The sequence below is a fragment of the Poeciliopsis prolifica genome, unplaced genomic scaffold (genome assembly GCF_027474105.1).
Source record: "Poeciliopsis prolifica strain line A6 unplaced genomic scaffold, Auburn_PproV2 SCAFFOLD057, whole genome shotgun sequence".
NCBI classification, from domain to species: domain Eukaryota; kingdom Metazoa; phylum Chordata; class Actinopteri; order Cyprinodontiformes; family Poeciliidae; genus Poeciliopsis; species Poeciliopsis prolifica.
In genome coordinates this window covers 892300-919054 of record NW_026562432.1, presented here as the reverse complement: position 1 = coordinate 919054, position 26755 = coordinate 892300, and the positions used below count along the sequence as shown (strand labels likewise).

Below are 26755 nucleotides of genomic sequence, written 5' to 3'. Positions count from 1 at the left end.
GGAGGAGCCGCAAAAATCCACAGCTTAGGTGTCAGACACTGGCAACTCCTTGCCGTACACTCCATGGGTGATCTGGACAGTCACTCCCCAAAAGAGTAAACAGGAAGTAAACTACAGTTTAAACATGAACTCTTCTGATAGAGATAAAAAAAAATAAAAAAAAAACGGGAACAAAATTTGAACATAATCAAATTTTGTAAGGGCAGGTAGACGAGCTTTGGGGCGATTCATTGCATCAGTTTGTTTATAGGCAACAAGATAAAATGAGAAGGGAAAACAAAACCCAAACAGGATCTTACCTTGAGTAAAATGTAGTGGAGGTTGTTGTGGGGCTGCTTTGCTTCCTCTGCTATAGGAGGCTTTGGAAGTATCAAAGAAGCGGCGAAGCTTCTGAAGGAATTTGAGAGCAAAATGTGTTGCCGTGTGGTTAACTGGGTTTAAAGCAAAGGTCTGATGTGTTGGGGGTTTTTCAGCCGGGAACTAACTGGAAATAACAAAAGCACAAAATATTGGATTGGACCACAAAAGATGGAGAGCTTTGTTCTGAGGGACTCGGCTCTGAGTGGATCGAAATAATCCAAAGAAACGTTTCTGAAAGTCTTTTGGAAGTCGGTTTTTCAGACTCGTCAGTAATTTCCCATCAGCTGGATTCCAGATTAGCCCAAAAGTGTAAATTTTTTAATGTGGATAATATAAGCCTTAGCAGTTGTTCTTCTGTCAGCTCTGCTGTCAGTTGGACTGATCAGGATTTAATGCCTGAACATTTTCCGTCTCGTGTTTTCTGTAACTGCTCACGTTTCCTTTTTATTGCAGTAGGAGAGGTTTGGCCTCATCTTTCCAGAATTGTTTTGAATTCAGCGTCACTGGAGAGCTTTTGAGCGTTTGGAAGATCACAATGCAGCATCTCATTTGGATGGAAAGCCTTATTTTAACTAGCCACTCCTAAAACCCTGATATAGGTCCTCAGACATGGGCGTGGTCAACAGTTGTCCACTTCCTGAAGTAGCAAAGTATTGTGATGCATTTGTCAGCCTCATTGCCCAGAATATGTTTGTACTCAGGTATGCCATCCATAAATTTGAATTGCCATTGTCCTGTTTGAGTTTTTCTGGCCTGGTCTGTAAAAGCTTTCTGGGGTTTCCGCTGTCGGGCATTAATGGGGGCTGACCACGGCGAGTGAAAATGAACTCATCTTTTCCCATCAATGTGTGTAATGACAGTTCATACTGAGCCACATTGGTTTTCATGGCCTTTTCTATGGTGTAATAAAACACAATTGGAGAAATGCATTTTGTATTTTCTGAAGTTCTGTTCTCTCATGTACATTGCTACAATCACCTGAACACGGAAATGTGAAAGAAATACAAAAGCAGCTGAATCCTGAAAGGGAATAAATGCTTTTTCACAGCAGTATGCATTCTTAAGAGTTTCCTTTTAGAAGTGCAGGAATTAAGCAGCGTAAATGAGCAGAAAGACCAGGTACATAAATTCATCTCTGTATTATGTAGTTATGTTGGGAATGTCAGATTTTATTGCTGTCGTTTCTAAGCAACATCATTCTTTTTAACTAGGGTAAATCATAGTCAACATTTCTGGCGGTATTTTGCAGTTCCTCTCGTTATAAGTTTTTATTTTTGCAAGTTAGGTTTACATGGTGTGAATAATCTGAATTTCCTTCCTGGGAATTTTTCTTTAACACGTTCGCTCTCACACTTCCTCAGAGAACAAAAGGAACAAACCGTTACCAAATGTCCGGGACACACTGACATTATTCACTCCCAGATGGTTGAATAGAGCTGTCATTACAGAGGGTATAATCTCTAGAAATGTCTTAAATTTACCTTTATACTTGCCGAATAAATTGAAGAATGAGACAGAACATGCATGGTCCTTCCTTGCTCTGAATAAGAACTGCAGAGGTGTTTTAAGAACATGTCAACCTTGCAGGGTAAAGGTTAAATGAACCTTTAATAAAACACCAGTTTGTTTTCCAAGAAAGTGCAGTTCCTTAGAGTAGATGTGAATGTACAATTAAATTCTAATGTGGACCAAAAAAACCCAAAGAAATAAACTCTGGTCCACCTGCAAACCCCGGTCTGGGTTCAGTTGAAGTGAACCCTGGTGCAGTTCCAATGAGTATGTGAACGCAGAGCGGACTGTAAGCCGCTTCAAAAGCAGGAAGTAGACTAAAGTGGAGGGCATTCTGGGTAAGTAAAAAAGAAACTATGTGTAAGTCAAATGCTAGCGGGAGAAATGGCGTCTGGTCTTTTGCTAAAGACGAAAGTAAAATCCGACAAGAGATTTTCAGGTCATTTCCTTCAATGGTTCTTGGTGCAGCGCCCCCACAAATTTAGTCTTAGCTCATATTTTTGGCTGCTTAAATCATCTTTCTGTCTCTTCTTCGTCTTTCGAGCTAAAGTTCGTTATGGCTTCACATCTTATGCGACCACACCTCCTGCTCCTTTACTCTTGATCATCCGACGTGGGTTTGGATTCAGCCTGTTTGCCCGTTATTGTTGACACGTGTGAGAAATTGCTGCTGAGGCCAACCGATGTCCGCCTCAGCAGCGGCGCATACAAATCATGTTCCGGGCGAAGTCTGTGTCCCTGGTTTCCCTCTCTCTCTCCCGTCGTGTCTTTGTGTGTCACCTTATCCTTTCTGCCTTTGCTTACATTTTACCTATCACTTGACTCTTAACATTGCACTCACATTTTTCCAGGACGTCTCGGGGAGTGAAAGGTGGAGAATCATATTATTAGTGGCTATGGAGCTGGGATAAAAGGCAAGGGTATCGGCCACATATTTATTCATTTATTTTATAACTTATTAAGAACCGGCTTCAAGGACTTGCCAACTTTGCCTTTTTGTACATTTTCATAAAAGCATAACCTTGGCGATACCGAGAGCTGTCCTACCACATTGTGTCTAATGGGACTGACAAAATCACTTTTTGTCTGAATAATTTTTAATCAGTGACATTGGCCTTTATAAAATGTTGTGTACGTCCTTATAACATGTCGCTTTTCATTTGCACATTTTGGGGGGGAAAAAGGACAAGAATTCAGAATATCTGTCATGGTGGAACATTTCAGATGCCAGCCTCTTAGAATTTCTAACATTTTGACATGACAAAACTATTTCTTTATATTGTAATTAATCATACACACAAGTGTAAAAGCCACAAAACAGACTTATGAAAAAAAGGTGCAAGTTTATAACAAAAATAATTTACCGAAAGAAAAATAAGTCTGTATGTTGAGTTCTCTCCAAATTCAGCTGAGAAAAAAAACCCAAACTTTTTTTGAGGGGGGAAAAAAACTTAGTTTTTCTCTGCACCATATTGTTCAGAAATAGAATTTCACTTTTATTATTCTCTCCTCAGGCCACATGCAGAATGTCATCTTCAGTATTCCACTGTTAGCACAAAAAAATTGGTCTACCTTTATTATTCTGCAATTGGATAAAACCAATGTCTTTGGAAGAATGAACTTTCCCCTTTCCCTCTCCCCTAAGTTAAGTCGAAGATCTTTCACACAAAGTTTCTAAGTATTGACTTCCAAATAACCTTTACAACTGTATTTATTACTTTATTTCACCCTTTGATTTAACTTTGTCGAAGAGTTTTCTTAAAACTTACATTTATAATTCATCAGTGAGTGTTTTGGGTTGATAAATAGCATCTTCCACTTTTAATGTATGAGTAATTTGAGGTGATTTCCTCATAATCTTTAGCTGACATCCACTTTGATTAATAATTAATTGTAACAATGAGGATTAAAGAAATCTTGTATTTTTAACAATGTTGAGAATAAAGGTGATTATTTAATGAAAGCATGAAGGTCTCCGCTCAGACGATTATCCCTGTTATTGTTTTAAAAATATATAACGTTAAGGTTTCATAAATCATGAATTAGGAGCTGAACAGTCATTAAAACTACCGTGAGGCAAAACCGTTCCTGGTTTCTTTTTGAATGGCATCTGCTGGTCGAGGTGGTGAAACATAGTGGTGGTATTTATCAGGACATGTGCTCGATATGCAGTAATGTGCAATGCATGCTACTTGTTTTTTTTTTTTTTTTTTTTGGATAGATGTGCAGGTTTTTTTTTTTTTTTTTTTTTCCACCTTTAAATATCCAAAAAAGCTCCAACACCAAAACCCACAACCAAACTGTTACCGATGTTCTTTTCAACAATATCATTTGTCATGTCTTCTGCCTTCTCTTTATTCCGGGCACTCTTTTTTCTCTCTCTCTTTTTTTGCAGTCCTGTCCTTCCTGTTACCTGAAGTAAGAGCAGAAACATTAGCATTAGCATGTGTGGCTGCTACCATGCTGTCTGTGTCAGGCCAACCTTATTCTAGCCACATGATTGGTCGATTGCTGAGCAACTGCTCTTCATGTTTTCCATCCATCAAAGCTCTCTCACATGTCTATCAAGGAAAGATTGTTTTGAGGTATATTGACCAAAGACATAAATACAACTATGTCACTTAATGACACTGAGGCGCCATGAGGGACGGCAGTATTGACTGAGATTGTTTTCCCACGTGGTTTGTGCCAGGATAGCCATGGCTTCTAATGTTCAACTCGAGATAATATGTTTAAGGAGTTTTCTTGCCTGTTTGTGCAGCCAACCATTTTTCTTCAAAATCCAGTAAATGAAGGTGGATATTCCTCTACCAACAGGCTACCGACTGTCTGGTTTTTGACAAGTTCTACAGGAATGCATTGTTGGTTATGACGTGACACGCAAAGGGTCATCAGTTTGATAGCCAGCTCTAATGGCGATACAGGTACACGGTGTGACAGAAACCACCTCTAATTCCAGTAAAGCTGCTGGGAACATGCAGCCAATGAAAGGCAGGATTAAATTAACAGATGAAGATCAGGTATAAAAACAAGATGACAGCCAAGAAATAAAAAAAGATTTTATGGGCATCAGAAAAGCTTTGACAGATTATGTGCCTTGTTCAAAAAAAAAGAAAAAAAAGTCATAGAGGCAATGCTTCAAAGCTGAATATCTGCTTTGAAGCAGAGGATTTATTGTATGAAAAGATTCAGCTTGTTTTCTTTGTATTGCAATCCGAACAGACGACTTTAGAGTCGGTCAAATTCCTGCTCATTATGTGCAACATCTCTGCAGTCACAACAGGAGATCTGATGGCCTTTCTTTTTTCCTCCCAAGCGATGCCCATTAGCAATTACACTTTGCATTCTTCCACAGGCACCTACTACTTGGCACACTTCCTGTCACTGGCCTCGAGCACTTACTTTTCCCTGGGCACGATGAACTCGCATGAGTCGTGGCTCAGTGGAGTGTTCTTGGAATATGGGTAGGATTTTCCTCCAGCTCTCGAGAATGGGGAACATAATTAATACTTTTAAAAGCTGCATCAGCACATGGTAGCTTTTCCCTAAAATCACTTTTTTTTTTCTACTGTGACTTTTTAACCAACTGTAAAGCTGCTGTACCAGTAAATGCAGTACCTTTCAAAGAAATCCATGCCCCTGGAGCTTTTTCACTTGATGTCACGTTGCACCCAAAAAACCCGCATACTTTTTAGGGATTTAATGTAACAGGCCAAATCAAAGTGGAAGGAAAAAAAAATGCAAACTACAGCATCAAAACACAGGGGATTGCATTCAATCCCCTTCACTCTAATACACTGACACCACCTGACAGAGAACATTACAACACAAACACACAATATCTTAAAATGTTGTTGTGCACTCGCAAAGCACCAAATGAAACATACTGTGTTGTTCTTGGTACTTCCAGAATAAATAAATCAAGGATAACATCAGCTACGGCAAGAGAAATTCTCCAATGTGTGACTTTAAGTGAAAACCGCCTTTGGAGCTCACCTTTATGCAGTCCTCAGAGCTGAAAAGATGTGAAAGTATTTGACTTTCCCTTTCTGCAGAGAACAAACACTCGCTTGATGGGAGAGATCAAGAACACCCTGTGGGCAGAATTATCTCTTCTGCATCCCTGCGAGATCTCAGTGTTTGGCTTATGGCAGAGGCATTTGGGATCCGCGTTGTTCAAAAAGTGTTTTTTGCCTTTACTGTTTTCCTTTTATGCATGGATTCCTTTCTGACATGTGTCTGGATGTGTCCTCTGAGAACATTACTGCATCTCACTTGTCTTAAGATGTGATGTGAGAAAATAAATCAAGGCCAGGTAGTTGATTTACTTCCTTTCCCCGGGGTTCCTTTTAATCTAATCATTAGAGTGTGCTAAATAATGAGATGGTAAGACAGAAAAGTTAGAGTTCGTCTCTTTCTCAGAAGTTGGTGCTGGCATTTTCACCTGTGATATTGGTTTACTTTTACTCCTGTTTGGGTCCAGGTGCTGTGCATATTTTACAACCCAAGTCATTCAAACTGATGAGTACCTTGCAATATTCTATTGAACCCTTCTCCACAACTTACTCCTCCAATTGTCTGTTGCGTTCTTTGGTCTTCATGTTTGTTCTCTGAGTCTTTCACAGAGCAGGACTTTCCACACCTGATAATCCGGTAGATTCTGTTCCACTGACAACCAAAATTGCAACTTTTGTTGCATTTTGATGGGAGCTGGTGTGGTTCACTTTCACACTACCCTGCGTCAAACGAACCACACCCTTTGTAAAACCTGTTCCCCTCTTCGCCTGTGGTGGCGCCGCACCGAGATCCACTGAAGGAAATGACATAAAAACCTCTAACGAAGACACATCCACAACTTCACGAATGAAGTGGTGTCAGAATTTGCCGGTTGTAGGATTTCACTTTTGTCTTTTGTAAAAGATAAGCCATTTCTTACACTAGGGCGAGACGTGCGCGTGTTTGTGTGTTTTATTCCCAGAATCCTCTGCTTCTTGCCTTATGGTGCGTTCACACCCAATGCGTCATGCGTATCCGACGCTTCCAGTTCGACGCACGTTTCAATACAGAACACTTTGGTGGTGTGTTCTCACCAAACGCATTTTGAGCGTCAGGCGCATCGGGTTTACGTTCAGAGTCCATGTGGAGGCGCGTCAGAGGCGCCAAAATCACTCTACCGTTGCTTTCCATTACAGGGCTATTTGTCGGACAACTCAGACGCCAACATCTTTCTTTGGTGCTTTCTGACCAAACAGCCAGACAGAAATCTAAAGAGGAGCGGCAAAAGCAAATGAGATGGATGAGCAGTGCTTGCCAACAATTGATCGTGTTCAGGAACTCCTGCTTGGATAGTCAGCTGTTAGCCACAGCCTTCAGTCAGAGACTCACTGCTACCACCAGTACTTAACCATCCACAACGACTCCTTCAAGACATTTGGATGATATGAATTACAACATTGAATTCCACAAAGACATTCTCGCAAAGAGAACTGAGAAAACTGTTTTATGAGCTTCGGACCTTCAACTCGGTCAGCTGTATGCCTGAAGAGGGAATAAAACTTCAAGAATTTCCACAGTTAGGTTTCGGCTCTGTAAAAGTTCAGAATTACTACTTCCACACAATCAATAAGCAGCCAAAGTTCAGAGTACACAGCGAAATGAAAGACGCCATAACCAAGAGCTCTGCTGAACTCCATAAAACCTCACACACACACGCGCTCTCTTTCTCTCACACACTCCTAGGAGCGACGCGAAGAGAACCCTGACGCAGACAGATCCGTCCCACTGCAGCAAATTCCTCAGCAAAACATCACCAAGGGAGGTTATGTTCCTTCTCTGACAAGGAATGTTTAAAATTAAACTCGTGGTCCGTTATTGTTTCAGAATGCTTATCAAAGGCAGCAGCAAACTTTACCATAATTAGAGCTTGTAGGGCTGCACAATGCCAGCCATGTTTCCACCAGCCCTTCATCTGCCTTAACATTTCCCCCATCTATCAGAGCTCAGGAATTAATCAATGGATTCATAATGGCCTTCCAGCCCCGTGGCGTGTCTCACGGCTACGCAGCCCAAATAGGATGCAAAGCTGCCATCCTCAAAGAATTTCCATCACAGGAATAATGCGGTCCCAGGGCGCCGCTGCAGAGGCTCGCCCCGAGCGTCGGGGCCCACGTAATTTAAACACATAAGCAGGTTCTTACTCCACCTTAATCAATGCCAGAGGTGTCTTTTAGTTGGGGAGAGATGGGAAGGCAATAAAGAGATAACACTGGCATAACCTGGGGACTTGCTGCAGAAAAAAAAAAAAAAAGAAAACCTGAACTGCCAAAGCCCTCTGGGTAATGAGAACAAAACTCCTGACAAAGATTTCTGTTTCTTTTTTACACCGCAGTAAAGTCACATAATGAGCAGAATCACAACAAGTTGACAAATTATTCTGAGAATAAGAGAAGTTTATCAGATTGGTTTGACTCATAAAGAATCAGCACTCACCATAATGTTCCCAAAATCTGAACATAAAGTTGGAAAACGATGGAACATGTCATCCCTAACATGACCATCTCCCCTAAAAGTCCTACACTGCTGAAATATTTGCTTCTTTGTGACACTTTGAAAGTAAAAGAGAAATTCCAACGTATGCCTGAAGATAAACAGATAAGCATGAGTTGAGGAACTTTTTTTTTAAACTTACAAACTAAAGCCAGAATCCTTCAATGTAACATTTCCTGTTTTTAAAAAGACATTTGCCCCCCCCACCCCGTCCTCTATCCTCCCATCTGCTCTGAAACTGATGGATGAAACCATTTCCCCCAAAACCAAACATGCCTAAAAACATTATTAGTGCCATTTCCTCTTCCTTAGTAAGGTGAGAAGCGCTGAAGGCGGCGCGGTGAGAGCCTTTCCTGGTGATAAAGTGGCCTCCTCTTTAGGTCTCCTTCATATCGCAGAGGAAATGTGTGAGATTTATCAGTGCCGGGCCGCTGAGGAGCTGTGTTCTGCCGTGGCGGGGCGGCTTTCTGAGGAGGCTTGTTGTGCTGCTCTTCCTCAGGTGGCAGGTGGAAACCAGACACGATATGATGCGACCTTAGAATTTCTGTTTCTGACAGTAATGTCAGAAACGCAAAGATATGAAAGGAAATCTGATAACGAGCAGGAGGGGAAAGGATATACAGGGGAAACTATTTGTTTCTCCTTTTGCCTTTTTGTCACACTTAAATCTTACATCTATGAGGACACAAGGTACAAAAAGTTACTTTTACGGTAGTTTTGTCTAATTTTGAGTGCATTAAGATTTTGTGTTTTTGCGGCGTATGAATGCATGATTTATTATTTCATCTTTAGCCGTCAGACATATTCTATTCAAGGGATTTCTCGACTCTACAGACTCTTGCAGTAATCGTGCCTTGGTGTGAAAGTTAAAGTGAAGTCAAAAACCTGGATAATTGCTGTTATTACTTCATTTGGCTGGGGAGCAATTATTGCCCCCAGTACCTGAATAAACAAAGTCAGAACTTGAAAATGTTTTTTTTTTTCTCTCTGTCTGGTATGAATGTTTCTTGATGACCTAAAACCTTTAAGTATGACGGGGAGGAAAATGAAACACAAAAAGAACAAATCCATAGCAGGGCAATACTGTTTTCACAGCACTGTAGGCAGAAGGCTGCATCCTCTGTTAAACCAAACTACAAAAGATTAATTAGTGTTATACTCGCCCCATCTGTGTTTCCCCGGACTGCTTAGGGAGTTCATTTACTCCCTTTCTGATATTGTTGATATATGTTTTTGCTTCCTTTCTTTCTTTCTTGACCTTTTGTGAATCTTTTGTTTGTGATGCTAACCTTTTGCATGGACTAAACCGAACTGAGCACCAATTACTGCTCCTTAATAACAATGAAGCCGCTGCCTTTCCCCCACTGAAAGTAATTAGGCTTCCTGTAAATTAGATAGGGACCTTTAGTCTGAGCAGTGCAGCTTTTGCATTTGAACACAAAAGTCCTGGCAACCAGGCTGGAGCACAAGTCCTTCTGTACTCAGCTAGACTCATTCAAGGTGGATGGGTGTTGTGAATTTCTCGTTTCCTTTGCATCTCCTGCCTTCATAGAACTGTAAGTTTTTTAACATGCGTATCGTGTGTCACGACCGCAACACCAGCCTGGCTCTACTTCTCCATGGGGTCGATGCATCCAAATCAAAAGCTTCGCACCTTACGCACCTCTCCAGACATCTTAAGCACTTTATTCCCCTCTGCAATGGAGTAAGATCACACAAGGACATGATAAAAATCCAAACTGTGGATGGTCTTCGCAGGGAGTTGGATGAGTCTGTTAGGTGAATTAATAATGGATGTAGAGGGTTGGTATGCTCTGACCTCCAGATGGAATACTGCTGTTAACTGAAGAGAAACGAATATGACTAGACGTCAGCGGATTTACCCAAAATATTGATAATATTGATACCAAGTTGGTATCAGTATCGGATCAATGCTAACTCGCTGCAATTGTTACTTCAGTTTACCTTGAAATGGTATTTTATTCTTACAGGGTTTCGCCTGGTGTATTACATGCTTTACTAGCGCCAAGTATTAGCATTTATGGGCCCCTGTAGCCCTGGGGAATCATATGGAGCTGCTGATTTCATTTGGATTGAACAGAATTGTAAATAATTGATATTCATTTGAATTGTACTTTTTGATTCGTTGTTTTTAAGACTAGTTGTAGGTTTAGATAGCATTTCAAAATAAGAAAATAAGTTAAAAAAAGACAGAAAAGAAAGCAGGATCATTAACATTGCTTCTCGCCGGGTGGAGTGAACCTCGTTGAGCTCGGTGACAGCAAGCACTGTTGACACCCTGCATCTTATTTAATGTGCTACAGAGTCAGTCAGGACAAGACATTCAGTGTTAAAGCAAAATCACACAAGCATCTCAGAAGTGCCTTAACAACACGCTGCAATTTCCATAGAAGTGAAATCAAGGCGGGGAAGACGGGGGAGAAGAATCATTCATCAAAAGCATGTTCCTGGATCAAATTCCTCTTAAAGGAACATGCTTAATTTATCCTCTCAGCTCAGCGACACTTCACTCTTTTCTCTCTAATTACACATTATGAATGTTGCGTAATTTGGCAAAATCCGGATGCGGCGACACACATCTATAAATGAGGCAGCCATTATTCTTTATGATGGCTTCGGTGGAAAGACGACGCCTAATTGTGGCTTGATTAAGGCTGAAGGTGGTGCAGCTGACAGCATATGGACAACCCCACATTTCCAGACCTAAGCAATTTACATCTTATCTTTCTATGCTGAAGCCCTGGCTTTCTAATTAACGTCCCACATCTTCTTCTTCTTTTTTTTTTTTTTTTTTTTAACCACGATGATGAAGGTGAGGCAGACTTCAGAATCCCTGAAACTCGTTTAATCATATTGCTCCTCCAGGAAATAAAACCCTAAAATGCTCACCGCCCTCAGAGTGCAATAAATAGCAGAGTCAAAGATGGCATTCTGAGATGTCATTTCTACCAGTAATGGGTTTGTAGCTCTGGCGTCTTGGCTCTCCATTGTAAGGTAATTGAGGTATTATTACATGGTGAAATTGGGTCAGTTTTACCTTGGCAGGAAATAGGCAACAAGACGGCCGAACTCTCTTTCACAGAGATTGCCATCAGAAGCGCATAGAGCCTTGTGGCGATGATCGATACGACGACTCAAATGCAGTGACTTTAAGTCCTGACCTGCGGGATTATTTCACAAACCCAGTTGTTTCTTTGTGATCTTCTTTATCTCATTTTTGGCACAAACAGTCACTTTTGAACTTTGTCGTTTCATCTTTGCGGGAGGACATATTCTTGAGGCCAAATGTTGGTTTTCAAGGTATCATTCACAATAGAAACGATGGTTCTCATTCTTCTGCTGAATTGGTTTGTGTCTGCACTTTATCTCTGTTAAATCTAATGGAAACACTTTGTTTTAAAATCGACCAGTTTTATAACGATTTGGCCAAAACGCCACAGACCTTAAAGTTGCTGACAGTTCATATGAGATGTCTGGGAGATGTGATATTCTGAATTCAGATTTGCACCAGTCTGGGTGACTGCATTTCATTTGCAAAACAGCAAATTTCAGGTAAAGCAAAAGTATCATTGAAAAATTGCCGCTGCCTTTCATTTACATCCAAAATGAGCTTTTTCCAGGTGACCAAAATGTTGGAAGCGCTGCATAGATTTTTACTGATAATAAACTTTATGTAAATATTGCTTCAGTTTTTGATGTTCTCACCCGTCTCTGGTTATCAGATACTCAGTGGCGAGCACACTTCTGCTGATGCACTAACTGCTATTTCTTTGTTTAGTGCTTTAGCTGTCTTTGAAGACGTTTAGCACACTTAGCTCTCACTAAATTCATTTCATTGTGAAAAATAAATCTTTAGAACCAATTTATTTATGTTTTGTGATTGTTCAGTTGAATAAAGTTTGACATCTTCAGTTGAAGCGTTTGTTGTAAAATGTTAAGAGTTCTTCGAGGAGTTAGGGGCTTATATTCCTGCTCTTATTTTGAAGAAGGTGACTGGTTTCGCTCCTCACATTCCCTTCACTTCAAGAAACTTGCGTGTTTATGTTCTGCTCTGAATTTTAGCAAAGTTAAACGGAGCTCAAGTATCTTAGTGTTTCATTCGCTGTTGTTTGTGGGATCAACATAGTGATGGACAGACAGATCACTGCTTTGTTTGAGCAGATAAAAAGTTTTGCTCTCATCCGTAGAGGAGGAAAAAGGAGCTCAGCTGAAAAAGCAGAGCGTTTGGATTTACGAGTTCTGTTCTCGTTGTGCCCCAGATTGGCGCAAAGCCTTACCTTTGGCTATCGCTTTTTGATTCATGACCAAAACGAAGGTGTCTGCAGATGTTAGCACGCTAAAAACAGTTTCCTTTACAGAGTTAGTATCTGGACTCAGCCTGTGAGAGAGACGGTAAGAGCCAGAATATTCGCTGCTGCTCTTCCACATCAAAGGGAGTCGGCAGAGAGGCTGGGGAACTGATTAGGGCATTTTTCACTCAAATTCTATGGAGGTTTATCAGGCGCATTCTGCTGGGAGGAGACCCCCAGGGCAGATGGAGAACTTGCTGGAGGGATGAGATATCCCTTCTGGTCTTAGAATGCCTTGAGATCCCCCAGGAGGAGAGGGAGGACGTTTCTCTGGAGGGGACTGCTGGGTTTCCCTTTTCACTGTTCTTGGACCTCATGCCTCGGGGACCTGACTAAACAAAATGCACTGGATGGATGGATGGATGGATGGATGGATGGATGGATGGATGGATGGATGGATGGATGGATGGATGGATGGATGGATGGATGGATGGATGGATGGATGGATGGATGGATGGATGGATGGATGGATGGATGGATGGATGGATGGATGGATGGATGGAAGGAAGGAAGGATAGATTTATTGATTAATTTTTCTGGATTTTCTATGGATTATAATAAAATCCCCCCCAAAAGAAAAAGGAATCAACTGGGCACACACATCGTTCAACCAGACATAAACCTTCACACATATTTTGTTTCAAACTCCACTGGAGATTGTTTCACACATACTGCTTCACTGCACTGGCAGCTTTTGTGGCACTGTATCATTTTAGATTGTGATGTTTGTTTAATAATGTAACCAATTTCTATTAAAGACTCATGAATCGATGTCACGTTCGGCCAATTCTAGACATGTCAAAATAAATTAAAATGAGTTCAAGAACATTTTATTGAAATGTACAAGTTTGGTGCTTTTCTGCTACACAATTACAACTGTTTCAAAAATAATCATCATCTGAACACTTTCTAAAGGCTCGCCTAATGTGAAAAGAAGCTAAAACTTGAACAAACACTGCAGTTTGGTTGGTTTTGTGTTTTTCACTGGCGGTTTTAAGGCGCCACCTATTGGCCTGGCAGACCTTCTGCACCATTTGCTGTGGCGCTGCATCATGTAGTGGGGAGCAGTAAAAAAAATCCATCCTTAATTTTTTAGGGCTTTTTAGGTAGTGAAAAATAGGAAAATATTTCATTTTCCTGAAGCGCAGACTCTCAGAAGTGTCTCGTACTCTCATTTGCAGCTCGCTAGCTAATGTTCTGTTACCGTTCTTTTGCATTTCTCTGGATCCCTCGTCGCTGGATCCCTGGTCGCTCAGTATCTGTGCCTTCACTGCTTACTAAAAGTCCGGTCTAAAAAAAACTCAGACCTCAGCCGCACTCCTCCACAAACACAGGCATATTTCTGCCAAAACATGACTCTGAGCAGCTACCGCAAGAAGCTAGAATGTCAAAAAAACACAAAACATAAAAAAACAACAAAACAAAACAAAACAGGGGCATATGCCAAAGTTACCCTTGTGTCTTTTTTTTAAAAAGAAAAACAACAGTGATGTCATTCCCAGGCCCACATGAGTCAGGTAAACAACACATCACCTAACCTTTTGAAAGCATCTAAATATGCCCATGCAGGCCAAGTCAGCATGAAAGCAGCTTTTCTACAGTACGTGTAAATAGAGTGCCAGATTCACAGGTGACTGGACACTGCTGTCATTGTCAGAGAAAAATACAGCATTCACACACAGCTGACAGGCTGCTAGCAGAGCAGCATTGTTTCTGTGTGCAGCCGTAAGTCGTCAGAGTTAAATCATTTGCTGCTGTGAAAAGTAGGGACACATTTACCTGCTGCAGCCGGTGTTCGTCACATCAGAGTTTACTTCATACAGCGGATGCACTGAGGTAGTCAAGTTGTTTTGTTTTTTTTATGTTTTTGGTTTTTTTTTGCTATTATAATTCTTTCAAAACAAAAGAGAATTTTTAATTGTGACACTTTAATAACTGTCCTTTAATGTATTTTTTATGACTTTCATCGACTCATGTCTGACATCTGCATAAAATTGATTTTCAGTGCAAGTCACAAAATCCAGCAGGAACATTAAATCCACCACAAGTGAAGAGGAATTCCGCTCAATGCAAACTGCATTCACTCCAGCACAGGGCCGGCTGTGGCTGAGGGAGCAGGGGGCGCCAGGACTCTAGGGGGCACCATAAAAAAGAAGCCCCCTTTTCTATGTGAGCTCCCATGAAATTCACAGTGTTTTACATTTGTAAATTTAAAAAATATATAGATTTTTTTTATCTAAAAAAAGAAAATAAAATAAATAAATGAAACAAAAAAAAAAAACTAAAAATTTGGTATTTTTTTTTTAGGTAATAAAATAACTTCCGAATATAAAATAAATCTGCTTCAATGTAGCTGCATCTAAAAATAATAGCTCTCGCTCCTTCTCTACTACTTAGTTTGTTCCTTCAGCCCATGTGGCACATTTCTAGACCTGAATTATGTTATAAAAAACAATATGCCCAATTTGCACAACTGCTTAGTAAGGAAAGCATACTTCCTTGTTCAGGTGGAGCAGTGGTTCGGTTTGCTCCTGTCCTTTATGAAGTGGGAAGAGTGTTAGTTTGTTTTTCGGAAAACCAGAGAAAGACATTTGGAGCAAAATTGTGTTTGTCACCTTACTCAAATCCCAGAATGCAACAGTAATCTTACTGAAGCAACTTCCTGAAATTCCTAATATTCGTATGTATATTCTTTCACTGATGAACAAATGTGTTTTTTCTTTTTTCTCCTATTAAGGATTTGACAAGATCATCACACAAGTCCAAGTTTACATTTGTTAGGAGAAGAAAAGTGTTGTTCACATTTGGCTTTAGGGCACCCTTGGATGTCTTCCAGTTTTTCTACTTATGAGACATTTTTGCTGCCAAAAGACAAAGGGAGGTTGTCTTAAAGCTACATGACCTGTGTTTCCCGCACAACATGACTGCCTGGTGACATTCTGAACAGCATTTGTTCTTGTAGAAACACAATTCAGCAGAAAAAACTTTTTTTTTTTCTAGCCCAGCAACTCATATTAGACTCGTAATACAGATGATTATTGTATGAATCCAGAAGAAGCTTTGCCATGTCAGTTGTCGCAAAAACCACTCTGTCAGTGGTCAGACATGTTGTGTGTAGCATTACAGCAGAAGAACTTGGCAGCAAAACTAAAGTTGTAGCTCTGCAACTATAGCAACCCATAGGTCCTGTTGTAATGGAGCCATGTAAAGTATGACTGTTCATGAATTCATCCACACAAAACATCTGGATCATTTCTTTCCCATATGCTGCGTTTCCTCTGTGCTGTGGAGACACAGGTTGGAATGATTGAACCAATCACCATGACCAAAAGATACCAGAAGGAACTTGAGTATTTTTCTCAGACTGATGTCTCGGTGTGATATAAACTCAGGTTGATTTGGGACCAAAACTGCAACATCTGTGACATTGTCAGTTGCCATGGTTTACTTTCACACCGTGTCAAACAAACTGGACTCTGAAACTTTGAAAATCCTGTTCAGATCTTCACCTGTGGGGGCTCTGAAGGAAACAATTCAAAAACCTCTGAAGAAGACACATGCACAACTTCCTGCTTCACAAAACTCTAACAAATGTGGAATGGCGTGAGATTTTGGTTGTTGTAGGATTTCTCTTTCATCTTTGGTCAAAGACTGCAAACCATTTCTCCTGCTAGCGCTAGACTAGCATGCTTGTTTTGGTTGAATTTACCCAGAATCCTCTGCGCTGCCCTGCCTTGTGAAAACTTTTAACAATAAACTTTTTTGTTCCACTAACATGATCATTGTCACGCATTTGTAAAACCTTTATAGGCCTATTTTCCGTCCTTTATCACTTCCTGGTCATTTACTGAAACATGATCATCTGGGGATCAAATTGTGTTTGCTTCAGTGTCGAATGCATAGTAAGGTGATGCTGGCGCCTCATTTCCTAGGTATCGTGTCTTCTTACGCCACTGAAACACGAGACAGAAACAGAGTGACAAAGTGACACCAGAACAAAGCAAGTAATGTTTCTTGATATTCGCAGAAAAAGTAATGAACTTGCAAAAAGAAAAGTCACACTAACACAGAGGGTTAAAGAGGAGAAGTCATGAGTTGTAGATGACTGGATGGTCTGGAGCTTCAGTTTGAACTCATCTGAATGTGTGTAGAAATGAGGATGTTTTCATTCACCGTAGTTACAGTATTTGGTTTTATGTTGGACAATGGACCTCTGCAATAAATTCCCAGAAGACTGTTGGAACTCTTTAACACTTCCTTCTTCATTTTAAAGGCATTTTGGTGCTACAGCTGTTTTTTCAAGATTGCAGTCTGTCTTAGGTGAGAAACTCTAGAGCTGAGTCATTTTCCTATAACTTATAAATTGATCAAACTCCATAAGGGAACCTTACATTTAAGCAAAAACACATTTGTGACCAACAAACTACCTGGATTGCTGGAAATTGATAGGAGTCTGAGATTGTTATTGAATTTTTGGCCCTTTTTTAAATGGCTGATTTAAAAAATAAAAAGACACGATATTGTTCATCTTTAAAGCGTTTTTATGCAGCCTTTGATATTTGCTTTTTGATATTGACCGTGCAATCAATAAAACGTTTCTACAGCGGCGCTGGTGATATTACTCAATTTTCACAGTTAGGTAATATTAGTCTCGCTAGAGCCAATCTATTGATCTGACCCGTTGGTACGAGCAGCGCTCTCTCTCTCTCTCGCTCTCTTTCTCTCTTTTTCTCTCTCTCTCGCTCTCTCTTTGCATGCCGTGTGCAACCAGCACTGTAATTTTAACACAGCAGCTCAGTCAGACTTTACTGTGAGAGCCAAAGTATTATTATTTTTTATTTTAAAGCACCGCATTTTGCCAGGAGTAATTAGGCGGGATTCAAAATATATAAAAAAAAGAGCAACAGGTTTTAATTAAAGGAAGGCAGTCATCTCCAGTTGGCTTAGATAAACTGATTAAAATAATTTCAAATGAGCAACCACAATTAATATTTTGGTTGAAATTAGTATTTTTGGGATTGCTGCTGAAAATCCCTCCTAAACTACAGAATAATAACTTAGACTTTAAACAGAAAGTTTGCACTCTGTCACCTCAACCCTTTTTTCCTTTGCAGCTGTTCAGCTGAGAGATCTCATGATAGTCACATGAATAGCCATAAATAATACCTCCAGACATCAGATATTTAGGACAATTATGCAGGCTTAATGCAAAGCAATATGACGCTTCATTTACCTGATCCTGACTGGGTTAGGGTTAGGGTTAGACATTTTCAGCCGTTCAGATGAACAAGTGAAACAGACTCAGTGTCTGGGTGTTCCAAACGTTTTATTGCACTGAAATGAAAACAAGAAATTATAAAAGTGGTAAATAATAAGTAAAAAGCACAATGAGAAACTAAACCTCATAAATACGGTAAATTGTTATCAGATGGATTATACCCAAACAGCTACACCTTCAGGTGCCTCTCATACACTGGATTGTCTAAATATCAAAATGAGTTGTGATTCAAATCTATTCACTCTCAGATGTCTGCACAGTCTTGTGTGTATGTATGTGTGTGTGTGTGTGTGTGGGTGTGTGTGTGTGTGTGTCTTCATAGCTTTATTCCAAGTGAGTTCAGTCATGCTCATCCCTGTGTGTGAGGGTCATGCAGGTTGCATTGTTTTCCCTCTTTTCTTTCATTTTCATGGATTATTATTTTTGCTCCTTGATGAAATCCTTTGTTGTTGCCTGCGTATGAGTGGCAGGTCCTAATATGCGTAGCAGCCACTGTGCCGAATGTCTCAGTAAAGCAGACTAATTGGAGCCCTGACGGCCAGGTGTGGACAAGTTGAGGTTGCTGCCAGGGCTTTGGCCGCTGTAGCCAATCTTTCAACGGATTCTCAAATGATCAAGGCGCACAGCTTTAAGGGGTTGGGGAGGGGTCAAAGGTCCTGGATGAGATAGCATTGTGCTGCCAACACGATAATCGACCACCACAATGTCACAGCAGAACTTTGAGCATCTGATGCTCCGTTGCGCTCAACGGAGGACGAAGTTCGTTGTCTTCGTTTGTCTTTTTAACGTCTGAAAAGGGCCCTGTTGAAATGCCATGCCTTTGGTCAGTCCATTTTTTGCAGAGACTGCACAATAGGACACATTCTACCTGTCATAAAAGTGCTTATGTCCCTGGGCAAGCATAAACTGTTCAGGAGTCTTCACGACACAAGCACGAGGTGTTTCATAGCACACAGCGGTGCTCTGTGTGTCACAGAGAGGGAGCTTATGCTCTGTCACCTCCGGTCAACCACAGCCAGAGGTGACAGAGCCAACACTGAGCCTGTGGTTCAGGAACACCCAGAAGCATACACACAAATACATGAAATACACAGAAAAGCAAGAGAGTCTCACTGTGACCTGAAGTGCAGAACAAGCACAGTGATGACAAGGCCTTTATCAGTACATGCAGTATAGTGTGTTAGTGAAACAGACTTACTAAGATTGCAGATGTACTAACATTGTCCCTGCTTGTACGAAATTTGCTGTTTTTTTTTTTTTGTTGTTGATCCAAGTTGTAATGTCCATTTTGGCATTAGAACTTTGAGTACAAAAGTGTCTTTTTTGCTGTTATGACTGGCTGAGAGCCGTAACGGAAACAGGAAACTGTGCCACAGGTAAAGGTACATAAAGTTAATAAAAACTAAAATGAAATGTGTCTATCAGTGGCATAATGTAAATGCTACAACCTTCCAGCCCTCTTAGCAAGCTTCCTTGAACACGTTTATCCCTCCATCTCTTCTTCTGCTGTGCAAGCTCACATGGTTCTTGCTCCTTTACAACTCTATGATTTTCAACAAAGTATCCAGTCATTCAACTACTGCAGTGCCTCTCGGGAAGCCATCCTTAACACCCTCGCTCCTCACATTTCCCTTCTCTTGACACCACGTCCATCTGTCTCTTCATTACTTAAGCCGCAGAGCTTTTTATTAGAAGCTCAGAGAAACACAGACGTAAACATCGATTTATTATCTTGTTAGTCAGGCTGGTACTTCGTCCTCAAAATGCCTTTCACTGCCATCCAGACTTGATGCCATTGATGCCTTGTCAGGCATAAATTTTTCTTCACGTTGCTACATGTCATTGCCGTACACTCATGCCTAAAAGCAAGAACCTTCAGCTCTCCTCAGTCATTGCATCCTCACCGTGTGATGAGACTTTCTTTGCCTTCTTACAGTATTCAGAGTTTTCATCCCAGTGAGTGAATAACTCAGCTGAGCTTAGTTAGCTTGCAGCTAATAGTAAAATGTCAGATTCTGAGATATCTCGATAAATAAACCAAATTGTGAGTTTGTCGTACCTTGTCCCAATGCTTTAAATACGTTGGTGAATTTTCCATCATCATAGTGACATAATTGGCTGTAAACATGCTAATCTTGCTAATGGACATGGTTGCTAATGGTTAAGGCCTATCTCCTTTTTGCCCTCACTACGAGCAAAGTGGAAATCGGACTTCTTGTTTGAGTTCAAAAATCTGCAGAATCATGATTTATTTTCCTTTTGGGATCAATAAAGTATTTTTGAATTGAATTTGAATAAAGCTGATTCTGAGTCCGTTGTTCAAATTTTGAAAACACTTTGAGAACTTGAATGGTTTAAACTGCACTTACTGTTGGTTCCCTGGGAAACCAACACCGCCAGATCAAAACAAACCATTAATCTGCAAGGACACTTTGGACTTCTCTCACAGGTGAATGGTAAGTTTCTTTTCTGTCGTTGACTATCTGTAGTTTACAGTAGAAGTGATGTAAACCTAGGTGTAACTTTGCCTTAAATGTTTTCATTCTTAAAACAATCATGTTACCTGTTATTGTTTGTTTTCCTCCCTAGTAAAGTTCAAACTGAAGTTCGTTAAAGACGATTTATCATGTAGAAGAGAGTATTCGATTTCACTTTAGTGCCTCTTCGCATTTTCAGCCTTTTTTTTTTTACTTCTGTCAAATTTGTTGTAAAGCAAGACATGTTGCCTTTTGAAATTAAAATTTGTTTATGTACAAATCTTCTGGAAACGTATTGTGATTGCTGTTTCTGACTTGTGCTTATCTGTTCCAACCAGTGCTAAATCAAACATGGAGGACTTTCTGGTGAAAGACAGCAACAACAACACCAGCCCAATGATGTATTTTCCAGCCGTGAGTCGTTCTCAACTTGTTCCTGTATCATTCTTTTTGACTTTTGACGAACTAGCAAGTGCAATAATTACAGGTGTCCAATGCCAAGTAAATACAGGATCAGATTCCAATACAGGAAGTTTTTTATTATTTGAGTTCATTTGAGTTTGATATATGATCAAATTTCTGACCATTAGGTGTTTTTTTGTTGTTCTTTAAATCATTTGGTATAACATTTGAAAAATGTATAGGTGTCTACAAATAATTTGAACCGAAATGTACATTTTTCCTAATTGCAGTGCCACAAAATATCATTAGAGAGCAAATATAATATTGATTTTTATAATAAGGAGCCTGGTGAGAAAAATCTCAATCCACAAGTTTTGCAAACCAGGCCTTTTGTTACAGACAGTGGCAGATAACGTCAGTTATTCTGTGTCTTTGGTTGAGGAGGCGAGTCCGTCAACTGATAAAATCCCAAGTTGCCACTTTGGTTAAAATCAAAACAAATAAACAAACAAACAAAAAAAAAATCCAAAAAAACAAAACAAAACAAAAACAACTCAAGGTCAAATGGAAAACTGTATTGTTGTGTTTTAAAATCACTGGTTAAATGTATAGATAAGGCCGGGCTACATGGTGGCTCATGTCTAAAACAAATAACATTTACCTTAAGACAATTCATTAACATACCTTATATATTTTTTAAGGAAGATAATGACTGAAAATATTTTGTTTCTGTTTCCTGCTGATGAACATCAGAACTCAGGATGTTTGATTTAAAATTAGTTTGACTGATGCATTTTTTTGTTTCATTTCTTTTTTGCTTAAAGAAACATAGCCTGACATTTGTTGGACGATGCTAACGATGCTGCAGTGAGAAAGGAATTTCAGCTTTTAACAAGCCCTCACGATTAGACATGTGAATTTACCATCCTATGACATTTCTCTCACTGCTCGCCCTGATTCCATTCCACAGAACACTAGTGGCGCCCACCTGAACGTAGTTCACGATGAGAGTCTGAGCAGAGCCTGCGACACTCAAGGTGATCAGCTCCCCCGACCCGAAGAGAACAGACCGCTTTTTGAGAGTCTTCCTGCTTTGCCTAAGAAGCTTGTCACCAAACGCGGGAGGAGGACGTATATCTGCGACCAGTGTGGGAAGACCTTCCGGAGGAAAAGGCGTCTGACGGCCCATCTGCGGAGTCACGGTGTTGAGAGGCCGTACAACTGTGTCCAGTGCGGGAAGAGTTTTTTTCAGAAGGGGAATCTGACGATCCATCAGCGCATCCACACCAGAGAGAGTTTACCTCAGGCCTGAACTGGAGGGAAGTTTATCAGAACCTTGTCAATGTACATTGACCGGACGGTGTGAAATGTACATTTGAACTTAACAGCTTAAATAAATTAATTAGTAAGAGCAAAGTAATGTCAATTTTTTTTTTTTTTTTACAAGAAATCAAACGATAGATGTGATCATGTAGCAAACCCAGAGCAATTCTGGTTCTGAGACTGTGTCCCTTGTCGTTTTGTCCCTTAGTTGTAGCTGGGTCTTCTTCCTACACATTTCATCAATAACAAATCAGACAAGTGATTTGTTATCACATATCTGATAGCAAATCGTTCTGCTTTGGCGTAACAGAGGTGTACAACTGGGCTTAGAGCTTAGACCAGTACTCTTTACTTTACAGGGCAGTTTTACCTCTTTCTGCAGTTTTCAGTCCATGCTGATGTTTAAATTTAAGACACAATGGCGAAAGTTTAAACTGCTGCTGTGCAAATTACTCAACAAGGTGTTGCTATGCAACCACAGAGTGTGTGAGTGAGTGAGCGAGTAATGGTGGCTTCATACCAAATGCATTACCTGCGCTTGTCCTGCACGTCCAGGAGAGGGCGCAGTAAGTGAGATCTCAGTGTTTTGCCAACCTCCATAAAACAGAGTAATAAGAAGAAATCAATAGAAAAAGTTCGAGGTCAATAGCCTTTGTAAACATTATAAAAAAAATTACGAAGCAATTTCCTGCAAACAACCATCAAAATAAAAATAGGCTGTTCAAAATTTGAGACCATGACTCAGAAAAATCCCCCCTGAAAAAACCCTGAAAGAGAAATGACAATTTCAAGAAACAAGTAATGAGTATCTGCACTGTTCTTATGGATCACCAGAGCAGGGACATCTCAGAGTATTGGTGGTGGGTTTGTTCCGTGTATCTGACACTCTGAGGGCGTCGCTATCCACTGACTGTCTGCTGAAAAAGGCCTTAAGACGTTTCATTTCACAAAATGTTTGGTTCATCTTCTTACATTCTGGTTTCAATCTGTTTTATCTATGAATCTATTCTTATATTTAATGTTTATGTATTTTTATTCATGGCAAATGCTTATTTTGTTCCTGTTTCCTACCCTTTGAGATTTGAATATTTAAAGGGTCATTATAAATAAATTTGTTATTATTATTATTGTAATATTTCAACAACAATTCACCTTCAGGTGAAGGAAAAACGACATCATCATATCGACTCTGCCAGCAGCTGTTTGGTAGTCAAAAGCGTTCCCAAACTTCTACATAACTTCATCAAAACTGAGCGAATTTTCAGTCGTTTGATTTGACAAGCGGCTTTTCATCTTGCTGTGAATACGAAGGCGACATACTGCAATGTGTGCAAGCTTCGCCAGCTAAGAGAACAGTCGGTTCACGGGAAGAGGATGACTGAGTGATTTTGTGATAAATTGGATAGAAATGCACAGCAGCTGGATCCAGATTGACAGCTCCAAGTCAATGAACACCCAGGTATAGAGGTGTAATATCTCCTAAGAGTCTATTTTTCTGACTGACAGACAAGTTCACCCAGGTTACTGTTTTCACAGCGCAAGGCAGTTCTTCAAGCGTGCAGAACTTGGACCCACTGAGGGAAATAAGGAGAGACGCTGCTGTCAAGCTGCTGCTTGAAGAATGAACACAAACATTAAGAGTAAGACTGAGCGAGGGGGAGATGGTGTTATTTGGAGAATCAGTGCAGATGCATTGACTGACAATCCCCCCGCTAAATGGTTTTGCAGCAGAATTATTGCTTTACAAGCTGTATTGTCTCCTGTGAGCAGCGTTATGCTGTTCACTGGATCGATTAATTTCGTATCTAATGATATCTGTGCGCACTGAATGCTCAAAAAGTTGGAGGATTTCAGAGTTCCCGGAGGAAAAGTTGCAAATCACAGAGCCTTTGAGGAGGAGACCAGCGGCTGTAAGATAACAGGACATCATGGGACGACAGAGTTTGTTAAAGCAAACAATTACAGGAGTCATGGATAAACTTTCCTCTGCAACTTTGAAAATAAAAAATCTAAAACATCAGAAGTAAGCGATGTTAACCGGATGAACTTAGGGGGCGAAAAAGTATTTGTTTTGTTTTACATATTTGTTAAAACTTTTATTGAAAAAAATAGATATTTTTTTCAATAAAAGTTACGTGCTGTTGCTGTAATAGACTTCTGGAGCACATTATTATTTGAATTAGGTGTCGTGAAGCTGAGACACGTCTAAAGCAGTGATGCCCTGAGGACCAGGTGTGGGACAGGCTGGTCAAAGGTCACGTTTATGCAGAAGTCAATTGTCACCCAAATCCAAATTTATACATGCGACCCATATCCAGCTCTGTGCAGCCAGAATGTCCCTGTTCCAATCTTTTCAACCCAAACAAATCTGAATTGTGATGAATTGTGGAAGAAGTTACTACAAGGCAATGTAAATCTGTGCAGTTTTGTTCATTTTGTTCACCAAACAACTCTAAATCTTTCAACTATCACTTTTCTTCTCATGCAATATGACATTTAAAAGAGCTAGACCACTGACTGGTTTCTACATGACTGGAATATCTTTCTATACAGCTAGTAAAAGATGTGACCATCCATTGGAAAGTGCTGTGCAGATCAAAGAGCTCTGCATCAGTGTTGGACAGTGAAAATGATTAGTCCATGGCCAGTGGCTGTCTCAACCTAAGTGAAGTTGGCTGGGGTAGGAATCTTTTTTGTTTTGTGCTTCACTGCTTTCCATCCCATCTCATGCAGGCACAGCTTTTTCAGCCCCGATGTTGGACTGGAAATTGTTCAGAATGAATCGCCAACAACCTTCCAACCAGAAGCCGACTCAAAACGACTCTTGATGCCAGGCGGTTAAAGTTGAAGTTCTTTATTTTTTAACTGGCCAAAATTACAAGGCAACGCATTTTGCGTTTGAAGTTTTAAAAAAAATAAAAATAAAAAAATCCTGCAGCGCAAACTGTCACAGCGCGGCAACATTCTCACCCACTCGAGTGCAGCAGGGGTCAGACTTCTGGTTCAAAGAGAGACGGGCTGTCAGGCTGTCAGTCATCTCTTGGCCGGATGAAAGATCAAAAGGCAGATCAGACGACTCTGCTGATTTGAGTCTAGCGTTGTTTTTGCTTCGGAACAGTTTCTGCCTTTGGTGCTGTGTGTGCTGTCTAACCACCGCCCCTCCAGATTATTATCATTGCCGTCCCCGGCTTGGCTGCTGTATGACACTTGTACATGTGGTCATGTTAGGTGTTCAAGCTGTGAGGGGGTCTATTCCTTTCTTGATTGGCCTCAAAGCGCAGACTGTGGCCGACTTATGAACATCGTCGTCAAAGTTCTGATCTTTTCCCAAGTCACTTTGGCTTCTGGTAATTTACTCCCTTAGAGGTTCAGGACTACAACCTACTTTGGGGAGCTGGACCAGAATTCCTTCACAGGGACGATGTTAGTCCAACCAAAAAGGGAGATAAAAACCCACGCTGAAAAAGAAGTGAAGTTAACCTTTAAAGTTAGCCATATATGTTTTGCTTTTTAGATTCAAATAATATGCTTTTGGCATCCTTGCTTACTGCATCTTGCACATAATGTGAAGAGACAGCACTGGGTGCAACAAGCCTCAGGTTGGGCTTTGATCAAAACATCAGAGAGCGATGCTTAGGCAGGTATTTAGATTTTCTTCTCTTTTAACAGACTCTCCAGTCTGTTAATCGTGACTTTAAGACATTTTTTCACACCAATAAACTTAATGGCTCATGATTACTCTGATTTGTGTCGAAAGTCTAGAAACACCATCGATAAGTTCTTGCTTTCAATGGAAAAGCCTTATGAGACTTCCGGTTGGACTGCAACATGGAGTAGACGCTTTTTCTGAAGCTCCCACCTCAAACATTACCACTCATATTTGTTAATCCAATAGTAACTATAGTGCTGCACTTGAACCTCGACCAGTTCGTCAGACGATGACCAGCAGAACAAAAAGGAAGAGCAGAAAAAAGATGAGGGGAACATCATAGCTGTGCTAACGGCTACGTTATCTGACCACAAGAAATCGCTCTCTGAGTTCAATGCGGCATTCGCTAAACTCGAAACAAAACTGGAGCGCTTTGAATCTACCATTTCTACCCACCACCAATGGAGTTCGACACTGGAGAACGTGAGCGATGACACACAGGCAATTCAAGCTGAGCTACGGCGACCGGGCAGAACAACAGATTGGAAAGTAGGAGCCATCGCAACAACGCTGGGTTGGTGAAGGTAAAGAAGGATCGCATTCGACAACATTTTTCTCTCAGCTACTTGTGGAGGTCTTCGAGGAGGATACATTGAAAACGGCTCCTGAGCTGGATCAAGTACACCGGAAGCTAAACCAGGGAGCGCGTTACACACAAAGCCAGAGAGTTACGAGGCCGGTTGAAGAACAAGGGCACTCCAGTTCCCATTTCTGAAGATTATTGCCTGGAGATATTATAGCAGCGTTCATTGTTTATTCTGGTTGTAGTTACCCAGAATCC

At 40.5% G+C, this 26755-nt stretch overlaps 1 protein-coding gene and 1 long non-coding RNA gene across 2 annotated transcripts; one reads left to right on the top strand and one right to left on the bottom strand.

The window, feature by feature from the left end:
* Nucleotides 1-16634: 16634 nt before the first annotated feature.
* Nucleotides 16635-20227, bottom strand: LOC129379345 (uncharacterized). The gene is made up of 3 exons (XR_008608165.1): nt 20123-20227; nt 18019-18119; nt 16635-16738 (listed from the first exon to the last, which is right to left on the bottom strand). It is a non-coding gene; the product is annotated as an uncharacterized LOC129379345 (long non-coding RNA).
* Nucleotides 20228-20421: 194 nt separating this feature from the next.
* Nucleotides 20422-22362, top strand: LOC129379344 (zinc finger and SCAN domain-containing protein 21-like). The gene is made up of 3 exons (XM_055060074.1): nt 20422-20512; nt 20879-20954; nt 21913-22362. The coding sequence occupies exons 2-3, from the start codon at nt 20892-20894 to the stop codon at nt 22252-22254; spliced, it is 405 nt and encodes a 134-aa protein (XP_054916049.1). The 5' UTR covers nt 20422-20512; nt 20879-20891; the 3' UTR covers nt 22255-22362.
* The last annotated feature ends 4393 nt before the right edge of the window (nt 22363-26755 follow it).

Excerpts from the sequence above, each read along its gene's own strand:
- LOC129379344 (XM_055060074.1), top strand. The coding sequence starts at position 20,892 with ATGGAGGACTTTCTGGTGAAAGACAGCAACAACAACACCAGCCCAATG. Across the intron at positions 20,955-21,912 it reads CAATGATGTATTTTCCAGCC|AACACTAGTGGCGCCCACCT; the intron begins GTGAGTCGTTCT and ends TCCATTCCACAG.